The sequence below is a fragment of the Mugil cephalus genome, chromosome 3 (assembly GCF_022458985.1).
Source record: "Mugil cephalus isolate CIBA_MC_2020 chromosome 3, CIBA_Mcephalus_1.1, whole genome shotgun sequence".
Taxonomy (NCBI): Eukaryota; Metazoa; Chordata; class Actinopteri; order Mugiliformes; family Mugilidae; genus Mugil; species Mugil cephalus.
In genome coordinates, this window is record NC_061772.1 from 2193912 (window position 1) to 2206814 (window position 12903).

General features: G+C 39.6%; 1 protein-coding gene across 1 annotated transcript in view; it reads left to right on the forward strand.

The window, feature by feature from the left end:
* Positions 1–12903, forward strand: part of si:ch211-186j3.6 (neural-cadherin) — a 256350-nt gene that overhangs the window by 100794 nt on the left and 142653 nt on the right. Inside the window, exon 7 of the mRNA XM_047580957.1 lies at positions 2451–2593. Within this exon, the coding sequence (XP_047436913.1) occupies positions 2451–2593 (143 nt within the window). The remainder of the gene's footprint in view (positions 1–2450; positions 2594–12903) is intronic.

Sequence of the window (12903 nt, forward strand, 5' to 3'; positions counted from 1 at the left end):
GTGAATGTTTAAAACCAATAACGGAATTCTAAAAACATTCCCCTTGTCCACTGATTCAAAAGTAAGGAATGAACATTCACCTTTAAAAATGGTTTGTTGTCCTCAGGGATAGTAATGCTGGCCAGCAAAAACATGAACGTGAGTGCTTTTTGTGAAGCCCAGTCTATAATGCCTTGTCGCACTCTAGGAATAGCACAGGAAAAAGAAGTTAGTTTGCACCACTACCTCCATGCACCATGTTCTCACTTTGTCACTTTGAAAGTTGACAGATTGCAGCATTCTATGATAGAAGGTGTTATGAAGGCAGGATGTGTTGGGGGTGGGGTCAGAAGTCTGTGATGGTTGTGGATAATTTCTGTGCCTACTTGTATGCCAAGGGCGGCATACAATTCAATTCAATTCAGTTTTATTTATATAGCGCCAATAACAATACAAATCGTCTCAAGACGCTTCACAAAAACCAGCCTGCAACCTCCAGAGCAAGCCTGAGGGCGACGGTGGCAAGGAAAAACTCCCTTTTAACAGGAAGAAACCTTGAGCAGAACCCAGCTCATATGGAGGGACCCATCTGCCGAAGGCCAGCCGGTTAGAAACAGAGAAGATAGAGAGAAAAGAAGAGCAGGAGAAACAAGATAAACAAACTTCTGTCATAGATACATACATCAAGCGGAAGGAAACATGTAGGGTCTAGTAATATAACACATAGCTGATGATCTGTGACAGTTTGTGAGTATAACAGGAATTATGGGCAGGTTGGTGAATTGTTCATCTAGGTAGGAGTGGACAACTGGAGGAGGCCATGATGACTGGGGCAGATGTAGTTTATGGAGCTCCACAGCACTCCAGGCCATGAAGACTGGGCTGGTTGATGAGGCCACGGCAGCAGATGTAGCTTAGAACTCCACAGGTCAGATATTCAGCACTCCAGACCAGAGACCCTCACAAGATGATGGAGGGGGAGGGGAGCGGAGGGGAGAGAGTAAGACACAGTGGTTAGTAAATTATAAGAGATAGAAAATAAAATGAGATAGATATTAGATAAGATATTAGAGGACAGGAGCCAGAGAAGAAAGAGGAGAAGACATGTCCTCAGTGCATCCTCCCCCTGCAGCCTAGGCCTATAGCAGCATAATTAAGGGATGGTTAAGTCCAGCCCTAGCTATAAGCTTTTTCAAAAAGGAAAGTCTTAAGCCTGACCTTAAACGTAGTGGCTGTGTCTGCCTCCCGAACCCAAACTGGGAGCTGGTTCCATAGGAGAGGAGCCTGAATACAGATGATTGTTACCAGAAATTTACCAAAAGGGAGTTTTTGGGTTGTTATTTTCTGCCATGTGGTACCTGTGCATCGTTTTGCTTTGGATGCTGCCAATTTCCATCTTTGCATCTGTTCCAACTGAGTTGAGAGACTAATACCTGGTCCAAATTGTTCTCAGTTATGCTTCTGTAGGAGCACAACTCAGGGCTACTTACATGCCTCTCATGGCTGCAGTTGTAAACATTTAAAGAATTTGTCTTTGGTCACAGTGTGCAACACATCCACTGGCCCTGCCATTGCTCCGTAGGCTGAACAAAGTCACAACATAAACTACCATGCCAGCATGGACAAAACTGATTAAACTGTGCTGATTAAATCTGTCATAACCTCTGTGTTCATATTTTCCAAAACCAAAATTTTAATTCAAACATCCACTCCTGCATCCACACTACATTTGAAAATGCTCTAATAAGATTATAATAAGTAGAGGGAGGTTTAATATGGTACACCTGGTTGGTATGTCTGTGAAGGTTCTCATTCATCCAGGTCATGGTAATCCAAAAAAGCGTTGAATAAGGTCAGCTGGACTTGTAGAATTTCTTGAAGACGTTTCGCCACTCATCTGAGTAGCTTCTTCAGTTCTGATAAACTAGTGGGAAATAGAGGTTTAAATAGGAAAAACTCTGTGGGTAACACCCACCAGGAACTTGCTGGACCAGAAACTGGGGTCACTAATTACCATAATGGCTGATACTTACCTGTCCTTGAATGGGGGGGAACTGTGTGCCTAGACTACTTACCCTATGAATAGAGCTCTAACGAGGCTATTGTCCATGGGAACCTGGGGGCTCAATGTATGAATGTTGTTGAAACTTCTTTCCCACTAGTTTATCAGAACTGAAGAAGCTACTCGGATGAGTGGCGAAACGTCTTCAAGAAATTCTACAAGTCCAGCTGACCTTATTCAACGCTTTTTTGGATTACCTGGTTGGTATGTAAATGGCCCTGCATATGTGTTTCAATAAATTTTTGTCTTTGTATGACCACCTAAGGGGTAAACATGGATCACATGCAACAGATTTTAAAACCGTTGTTTAATGTGTCTCATTTTCACCTTTAAATCTGTGTCTGGGCATGTGTCCACCTGCAGAGAAGTGTAGCTAAGGTATTGATTGTTGTTGTTTGTGTTTGATCAGATATCGGACATTTGTCTCAGAGGACGCCGGCCCCAACACACTCGTTGCCACAGTGCTGGCAAAGGACCCTGATGGAGATGGGATCACATACAAAATCACCACGGGAAACGAGGAGGGCAACTTTGTCATAGACAATCAAAAAGGTTAGACATGTTGGATTATTATTTTTTTAATCTGTCCTTCAGCAGCTCAGGATACTACAAGACCATATAGTGTTGACCTGTTTAAAGGTCAGGAAGAACAGTTCTTTTAAGACAAACCCACATACTTAAGATACTTATACCCTCTGCCTGGATGCTTCCCTGTCTACAAATTATTTGCAACTGAATGTTAGTTTGGCACTACTCTATTGGAAACTGATTATGATCTGGCAAAGATCTGCTGGGTCACTTAGATTGTTTGAGTGGGCTTTACATGTGATGGACAGAACAACAAGAAAAACTTCACTCATCCTACATGTCATGAGCGAATCAAGAGTTCGCTGTCACATCTGTTGTAACTGATATTCACAGTAAACTAACTTATTGTAAATGTAAAAAATATACATTTTGTCAAGCATATCCACGAGTGTCAAAGAAGCGTTGTAAAGAATATTTAAAGTCTTAATTTAAAGATGTTAGAATAATTGGTCGAAGTGTGAAGACTGCTTCTGCAGTGTCTTTGTAACAAAATACCACCCCAAGATCTATAGTCACGCATGTCTGCTTCATCTGAGGCAGGAGAAACAATGCCAGAAGCAATGTGAAATAGGAAGCTCATTTAATGACACACTGCGTGTTTGTGTGTCGCTACGGTGGCAGTTTCACAGTGCTTTGACCCTTTTGTAAATTACAACCCAATCAGCCTATCTCATTCAGGGGGTAATACGATGACTTTTACAAATTCAATTACTTAAAACTTCAAGGCACAATTTTCTCTGTTCACCATCAATGACATCAACTGTCAGATGATTGTGATGGTCATTTCGTCATTCTTAGAAAGGACTTTTAGTTATACATTGATTCCATCTGCTATTAGATGTGTGCAGACTTTTTTCGTATATTATTTTGCTCTGTGTGCATTTCATAACATTGATCAACTATTTGCCCATTATTACTCAGTTACCTCTTCATTATTGGCTTCCTCAGAGTGACCAGCTTTGAACCAAAGTTGAGTATGAAGGCAAAGCTAAATGTCTTCATATATATATATATGGCAATTTGATGATCTACCTGCCCATGTCATGTGTGTTTTCCATCAAATTGGATGTCATTGTTATCAATTAATCTATTTGTTGGGATATGATATACAGTAATTTATTTAGCTGTGTATCAGTTAATCCATAGGACCAATATAATTGGTGTTCATCAGTAGACTAAGCCTGTTCACAACAATGTTTTCAGATAAAAGGATTTGACTTTGTTTTATTTTTGCATTACCTGTAGGTTCAGAAGTCCTTAAAGTTCTTTAGGGCTTCAATGTGTATCTTTGAAAAAATGCAAGTTCATGCAAAACCCAATAACCCAAATCATCCCAACATGATCTGATAATGTTTCACAGATGTTCTTGTAATGTCAGTTCATTTGGCTTTCTCAGTCTTGAAGCTCTCCATAAATGTTCATTGATGTAACTGTGGAGGGAAGTTTGTTAAAATCAACACTGTTTGATCTTTGGGCTTAAAGTAATTCTTTAAAGCTCTGAGGTGTGTTTGCACAGTTCGAAGCATGTCTCATGTTGAGTGCTGCTTCTCCTGGGTTAAGGTAGAAGCTCTAGGGAAGCTAAACAGACGTGAAAATTTTCACCACCATAGTTTGCTGAGGGTTTGATACACCACATTATCATTACTATTATGAGTGTTTTCCCCCCTCTGTTAAAACATAACTTAACTTTATCACACCTGAGTGGAATTTCTCTAGCCACACCCAGGCCCGATTACTGTCACACCTGTTCTCAATCAAAAAATCACTTCAATAGGACCTGCCTGACAAAATGAAGTAGACCAAAAGATCCTCAGAAGCTAGACATCATGCTGAGATTATCAACATGAAATGGTGGTGAACCTTATCCGGAAGTGGTGGGATGACCAAAAGTCATCATCATATCAAAATCATATTGTGCGGCTGTTTTGCTGCTTCAGGACCTGGAAGACTTGCTGTGATGTTTGTCCAGCAGTGAGGTTTTTTCTTTTCAGTGAGGTTTTTTCTCAGTTTGTCCAGCAGTGAGGTTTTTTCTTCTTAGTGCTGGCTCCCCAGTACTCCACAGCATAGAAGAGGGCACTGGCAAAGATAGTCTGGTAGAACATGTCCATTAGCTTTGAGCAGATATTAAACAACCTTAGTCTTCTGAAGAAACTGACAGTTCTGAGCTTTTGTGTATACTGAGTCTATGTTAGCTGACCAGTCCAGTTTGTGATCCAGCTATAGACCCAGATATACCTCTGCACGTTCCCTCAGAATCAGAATCAGAAGAAAACTTTATTTATCTCCGAAGGGCAATTATTCCCAGTTGATGGTTATTGGTCTGCAGGTTTCAACGGTGACTGTAAATGTTTGCTGCAGTGTACATTAAGCCATTATAGATCAGAGGCTTGGCGTAGACTAATTATTTACTGGAGGACGTTTACGGGAGTTTTGGCAAAGTAACAGGACCATTTTTTGTCTGCTCTTAGACAACTGTTAGGCTCAGTAGAAGAGTCATTTTTGTGTTTGCAACTGGTCTGACATAAGCTGTACTGAGCCTTCCAGTTGTGGTGGTGTACTGAAAAGGTATGCATCACTCTAATCTCAAGAAATTAATCTTCCCAACGTATGTATAACATGTGCTGGCACATTGACAGGGGGCCAAGTTTAGTTGCGAAAATAGTGGATGGGCCTTTGGAATGGCGGTAGTTAAAATAAGGTAAAACAATAGTAATAGATTTGCAGTAAATCAACTGGAAGCCAGTCCACACACATAGGCAAGCGAGCCTAATGCACACAAAGGCACTTTGTCTGCACCAAAGTGTGTGAGCCAAAGTGTGACTTTAATGCTTGTAATATGATCCAATATCTTGTTTCAAAGAGGCCAATATTTGGTCATTAAAAGTATTTTATGATTCTTATAATGGAAGGCGAGCACATTGGATTCCGCCCACCCTCTTCAACCCATCTCATTCTCCCTCTGCTACTGATGAAAATCGTTTATTACCTCTTCTTCCCTCTTGTTGCCAGCTCCCCCTCTCCCTACCCATCCTGAATGTCCAACAATCATTCAAGTGATTGTTTTCCTCCCTTCCGGCAGGAGCAGCTCTCCTGGCCTCCCTTTCCATGTTAATTTCACTGTAACTCACCCCAAGAATACAGTGTGTTTCCCTGAGATTTAAGGCGCCCATTAGGATCCAAGCAGGCTGGTCAATATGATGATCACGCTCTTCCTATTAAAACCTATAAATACAGAAACGCCCGCTCTGGTGGATGGGAGGAAGTATTTACTGACAGCTAAGGGGAAGGGCTGCCACCAGTAACACACTTCTGTTATTTCTTTTTTCTCTCAGCTAAGTTATATGGCATTTTAAAATAGTATTTCTTTAAGAGGAAAACAGTAGCCAAATAGAAGACTAGGTAACCAGTGATGAGTTAGTGTATGTAACAATCCCGCATTGTTTTGCCCTAATTTTCTCCCTTTAACCCTCCGGCAAATCTGTTCTTACTACCCACTGAGCAAAGAGATGTCTAAATGACGTCTTTTCCAAGTCATTTTTGCATGTCTAATTCGGGTCATCTGAAGACGTAGACTGTTACTCCAGACAACGTCGTTTTTTGACGTCTACTGAACATCCATTCATGAGTCCAAATGTGGTCTTTGTGGACGTATTTTCTACATCAAATTTGAAACCTTCTTAGACATTGTTTTTATACTGTACTGCTTTTAGTTTCTATGCATACCTGTAGTCCGATTTCAGAAGGTGGCATGCTGTTCCAGTTCAATTTACTATAGCTTCATTTTATTTTGCACCAGATGGTAAGTGGAAATGCATACAAAGGCATTACACGTTTCCACTTCAAACCTGCTGCGGAACCAAATGAAGCTACAGTAAAATTAACTGGTACAGGAAACAGGTTCCTACCTTCTGAGCACAAGACTACAGCCAGGTTAACAATAAATCACAGTCCAGTCCCGACTGTTTTTTCCCCATCTTTATTGCAAACATGTCATGTTGATTTCATTTGATAAATACTAGTTACTAGGCTACAACTTCAACAAACAGCAGCCAGCATAACCCTCATTTAAGTTTGAAAAAAAAAAAAAGTGGTAAAATACAATGAATAAAATTACAACTCTTGGGTTGGTACTACACAAATAGGGTTAGTCCTGAGTGACTATGTACAAATATAAAAACAATTAAAATATAAAACAATAAAAATGTAATGAAATGTATTTTTTTTTTTTACACACAGATAAATGTTAAAACACATTCCCTTTGTCTATCCTATCATTAACAATAATAATAATAAAAAAAGGAAAACAACACACTGAGGACAGCAGCTACAGTGTACAGTAGGTGTCATGTAAACAACACTATTCGTAAAAATAACATAGCTGAGCATAGTTTCTTCAAACAAAATCAGCCCTGAGTGACTGTGCAGCCCCCATCTCCACTCCTTTGCGGTGCATGCTTTAAATACTCTGAAGCATGTGTCCTTATACGTTCCTCAGTGGCCAGATTATCAAATTGCATGATTCCATCTGCACAAGTAGAAAAAGACAAGACTCTAAACTGCTATTACTCGTAACATCTTATGTGTTATATATGACGTGGCCAACTGCTCTGTATTGTATTGTATGTATTGATTTTTCGCCGGCTTCGTTATAAACAAAATGTCGTGTTTAAAAGCTAACATTAGCAGATGCAATGCTAATTGTAGCAACAACAGATTTGAAGTAGATTAACACAACAAAGCTAAAACGGCAAAAGCTATAAATGCATAAATGAACACAAAATTAACTAGGCAGTCTATGGGCTGACTGAACTTACTTGCAGTTCAGTGGACGCTGATTTCAGACGACTGTAGGTTGTTGTGGAGGTCGACAGTGCAAAGAGTATGGCACAGAGCAGATAAGAGGTCCAAAAACCGGACTTTGTTTGCATGTCGTGTAGAGGTCCAAAATGGATCTTGGACCGACCAACACAATATAGACATGATGTGCACGTCCATCAGACGTCTAATGTTTAGTGGGTAGCTTTCTTTCCCTAACTTTTACACTTCTTCTTCACTCCTCTTCTCAAGTCTGTTTTGGTTTTGCATAGTACTGACTGGAGGAAGAACTTCCTCTGCCCTGTCCTCTCACTCTCTTCCCCACTTTGTCCTCTGTCTACTATCTTGTCTCTCACACAACCCTTGTTTAATGACTCTGTTTCCTGCCTCCTGGCTGTCTTTATGTGAAGTGACGGCTGCTCATTGACACCCTCAGGAAACATCTGTGATGTGATGGCTGGCTATTGTTAACAGCAACACACACACTGCAATGTATTCATTAATTAATAATTAAATGTACATAATATGTAACTTGTAGAGTACAAAAACAACCACAAAGGCTCTCAATACAAACAAATGTATTGCATACTGTTTGTAACATGGACTTAAGTCCCAGTAAGTAGAAAAATAGTTACTTAGTTACAAATGCTTGCAGACATACATGTAAGAACGCATTCATATATACACATATATATCCTCATGTGTATTTATGATATGTATGTATGTATGTATGAATACATGTACACATATGCAGGCCAACACACAACATGCACCCAGTCACACACAGGTACACTACCCTAACCCTAACCCATACTACAGGGACACATATCTCATAGATTAGAACAGACACTCGCTGTATGCTTTGTTCTTGGAATGTCCTAAAACCTTTTCCATGTCCCATTTTCAACCACTTACCCGGCATGTGTTGCTCTCATCTAAGGCTTTTAGGCCCTATTAGATGTTTATGCCAACCAGAGGCAGAGTAAAGCAAGGATCAGACTGCAGGGCGCCTCCGGTGCTCCCATATACGTAACACAGTGAGCCGTCCGTAGCTTCTCTCTGTGTTTGCCTGCTGCCTTTACTGAACTGGTCATATTTATCTGGCCTTCTGTCTCAATTCATTAAGCATGAGTGCACTCGGCGGCATAGTTGTAGCGGCGTGGGTGGAGAGAGAGAAGGGTGTGCTAATGCATACACTCTTAATGCATCCTGGTGTGGGTATACTTAGTTTTTTTCCCCCACATTCTTATTAATTCTATGAACTAACTAACTTTCTGATTTTACTTTTCCTTCACCCAAACATGATTTAGCTCATTTATATCGTAATGGTCTGTTAAGGTTTGGAGATAAATGATGCAAAATTATTTACAGGTGTTCAGTGTGCCCAGAGAATGAATCCCAATGACTTGGTGGATGCCCTGCTGAACTATACTTGCCAGGGGAAATATGTTATTATCTGATAAATTGTCACTGTTGTACTATTCAAATAATTTACATTTAAATAGAGGGTTGTTTTTTTTGAGACAAGTTTCTATCAACCCCAGTAGGTTGTTCTTTTTGTAGCAAACAATCGTTCTATTTTTAGTGTCATTGTACCTTTCTACCTCACTCTGAAAAAAGAAAAAAAGAAATCTTTCCTAAGCCCATTCTACAATGCAACCTTCATTGGCCCCAGTCACGCACCATACAGTGGCCCATTTGGGTTTGTATAATGAGAAATTCTGAGCAAACCATCTTGGCTAGTCTGAGCAAATTGTGTTGCAAGGTGGGAGGTTTGGCCTGAGTACATCAACATCAGCTTAGAGTTAGCAACACTACCATAGAAGAATGGCCTATAATTAAAAGCCTCAATCAAAGAAGGAAGAGAAGGAATTCCATATGTGGCCTTAGTACTGGACACTGTCAAATGCTCTGTATTGTTACTGTTTTCCTGAATGGATTTTAATGTAATCCACATCGATTCATTCCATATAAATGAATTTAGAAGTATTTTGGTTAAGAGACAAAACTAATGTTGTCCTTGATTCCAGAGAGTTGTGATATTTCAGTAATGTTTTCCCTCTAGTTGGCATATCTTGCAGATGGCTTTGTTTTTGTGGAGCTCTTCTCTGTTGCCATTCTAAATCCTGTAGGCGTTCAGGTCTGGTGATGGTCTCAGGGTTGTAACTTCTGTCATGTTTTGGATCTCTAGTCTCACAAGACTGCGGTGAAATTTCGACTAACAAGTGAATGCAAGAAATAATATGTACAGGAAGAAATAAATCCAAAGATTTTATGATTCCAAATCCAAGTCAGGATATATTTCAATCCTAAAATATTTTTTTAAACCAAGACCTAATGTAGGTGGTGAGTAGGTCGGATAATCTATAAACATTTAAGTAGCAGAATGAAGACAAATTTAATAATACAGCAGGGACAGCAATCTGTAACAAACATTGATTGTGGCCTATAGTTTAGACCCTGACAATAAACTACCATTTGAGACTCAGGCTTTGGCTTGCTTATTTTTTTCTGTGATTTTTAGAAAAACCTTTTACACATTTGGATTTTTTGTGAACATTATGCATTATGCAGTCACCCCAGAGATGAGAACAAAACCAACATGTGGTTAAGACGTGTTGCGACAGTTTTTTTGTTTGCCCTTTTCAAAGTGTACTTACTAGGCCCTGAGAATAACACTCTTAAGGTACAGTTATATGTTATGTTTAATAATGCAAGTCATCACACAACACCCATATAATCTAATGTGAAATATTCTGTCCTGTGTGGCACGATTAAAAAGATCACAAAGCCTTCAGCTCAGTGGTGTTATATCCAAGTAAAATATGATGTCCTTAACATTTGCTTTTGCAAGGCACCACCCTGGTATATCTGCATATAGAGTGTGGGCTGGCTTTCGTCTGACCTAAAAATATAAATAAATAAAAAAAACAACAACAATGAAATAACTCACCACTGTTTGTTCCCTGCATAAAGTTCTGCAGCAGTGTTTATATGCATTGGTGTATATTCTATTGTGTGTGTATGCATTTATAAGTGTTTGACACAATATATGTTACATGTCTTCCTGTGGGCACAGCCTCCTGCTTTTACACCTCTATGGCTCTAAAATTGAATCATTTTTCTTTGCTTTCCTGTATATTTTTATCTTTTTCCCGTACACACACAAGAGCATGTGCACACACACACAGACACACACACACCTACATATTCCCCTCACCATGAACAGCAGTGCCAGGCAACCAGCCATTGTGACAAACACCTCGAGGCAGACACCCCCTCTATGGCAGTCCTCCATCTCTTGCGCAACAACACACTCAAAGACAAACAGAAGGGACGTACTGTATGTATGTAGTTCAAAAAATAGGAGCTTTAAGTTCAGCAGAAAAGAATGTTTTTCCTTTTGTTCAAGGAGTTGTCTACAAGTCATTTAATGCAAATTGTAATTCCTTGTGTCAGGCTGGAGCAGCTGCTATGAACGCAAACACGCAAAACAAGATAAAAAACTAACAATCATGCATCATGTGACTTTCATCTGTGTCATCAGTCCCCTTGGTCTGATAAACAGAAATAGAAGGTTGAATTGTACACAGATGTACATAGCTGTGATAAGTGTAGATACGATTCCAATTCTAGGATCTCTTGTGAAATAGCAATGAAATGAACACATGACAGCGATAGCACCTGCCCCTGCCACTGCCACTGAAGATAAGGAGGATGTAATGAGTGTGCCCACACTTAAAGCCCACACACACTCACACATAAACACACGCACACAAAGTAAACAGAGCACCAAAGGGTGAGATGAATACAGAGTGGAGGACAGTCATTCAAAGCAGAGTGGGATGCAGATGAGACGCCTACACCAGACTGAAAGAGAGAGTCAGTAAGAGCAAAAGAGACAGAGGATGAAATGAAATGCCAGAACGACTGTATTAAAGGGAGTACCACTCAGTTTAACTATGTATATATTGTGTAGCCATAATTGATCAAAAATCTCTTAATATCTATAATAACCAGTAATCCAGCCTTCCTCCGCATGCATGGTTTATCAGGGTTTGCCTTTCATCTTCATACTAACAAAAGACATGGTGCTGTGGATGGTTTTAACTTTGTTCCCTTAATATAATCATATCGATTATTGCATCACTTCCACCTCACCCAGATTGCAAATTGCAACCAGCATTCAGTTGATTCCAACCCCTGTAGCCCCTCATTTATTTGCTATTCCTTTCTACTTAAAAGAGTAATTTTCTTTTTTCTCATGACCTTGTCTAAAAGTAATCCATCGACCAAAAGCTCAGGCTTGAGACTGTACAGCACCCTTAGTTTGCTTACTCTTTTTGAACTGTGAATTATGCAAAGTTACTCAAATGGAGTCCCATAATAAAAACAAAGAAATGGTAATCAGCTAAGTCTGCTTTAAGAATGCCTTTTCTCATCTGTCTCTCTCTCTCATAACCTATGATACATGTTAAGCCAAAGAAGCGTGCTCTCTACTATATTGAAGGCTCCGTCTGATATAAATACACTGGATAATATGGCTTCATCTGAAGCACTCAGGTTCTAGATTCAAATCTTCTTACTGAATCAGGAATCTTGAGTCTATTACACTATATCCCATGAGTCCTTTGCTGGATGCTGCTGTGCTCAAGGGGACCCAAGGGATTCAGTTGACTCAGTTCACTGACTGAAGCTAGTAGACTCACAAAAACCCAGCAAACTCAGACTTTGCTTCACTCCAGTCAGTGAATCTAAAGGCTCATTTAAGGATGCCGTACATACATGGCTGAACAATGGTGACTGAAACTTTCAACGAACGAGTTATAGAAATGTTCATGTCTGCGGACCTCCTCAGTTAAACCCCTTAATTTTCCGCTGGGTCGTATATGGGACGGCAGTACTTTTTTGAACAAATCGGAGCTCTTTACACAAGTTGTGTTTGAGCAAATGCTACATGCAATATGTCGTTGGAAAACTAATTTTCTTCTGATTTCATTATAAGATCAACCAACACAGCTGGCACAACCAACACATTGAAAACAAGAAACCAACACAATGAAAACAAGAAACAAGCATAAACTCACTGGAAAAGCCTCATATTGATCCAGCAATCACTATTATTCAGGTCAAAACACCCCTTTTTTTTACTATAAGGGTATTTGGTATTTGATAAGGGTCCAAATTGGGCATTTCAGTCATATTTTCAGTCCAAAAACTACTTTTAGTTCCATAAAAATCCACAAAGAGCTGTTTGAACGTCTTGGATAAAGAAAGAGATACGTTGCAATCTTTGTATTTTATGCACTTAGAAAGTTTTGGTCATTTTTATATGCAATTTGAACTGGAAGTAGGTAAGACTTTATGCTATGATAATCTTGTGTTATCCAGATGAGATCTGTTCTCAGTTTCCTCTGAACGCATCAGATGGAAAAAATAATAATAATTCAGGCAAAACA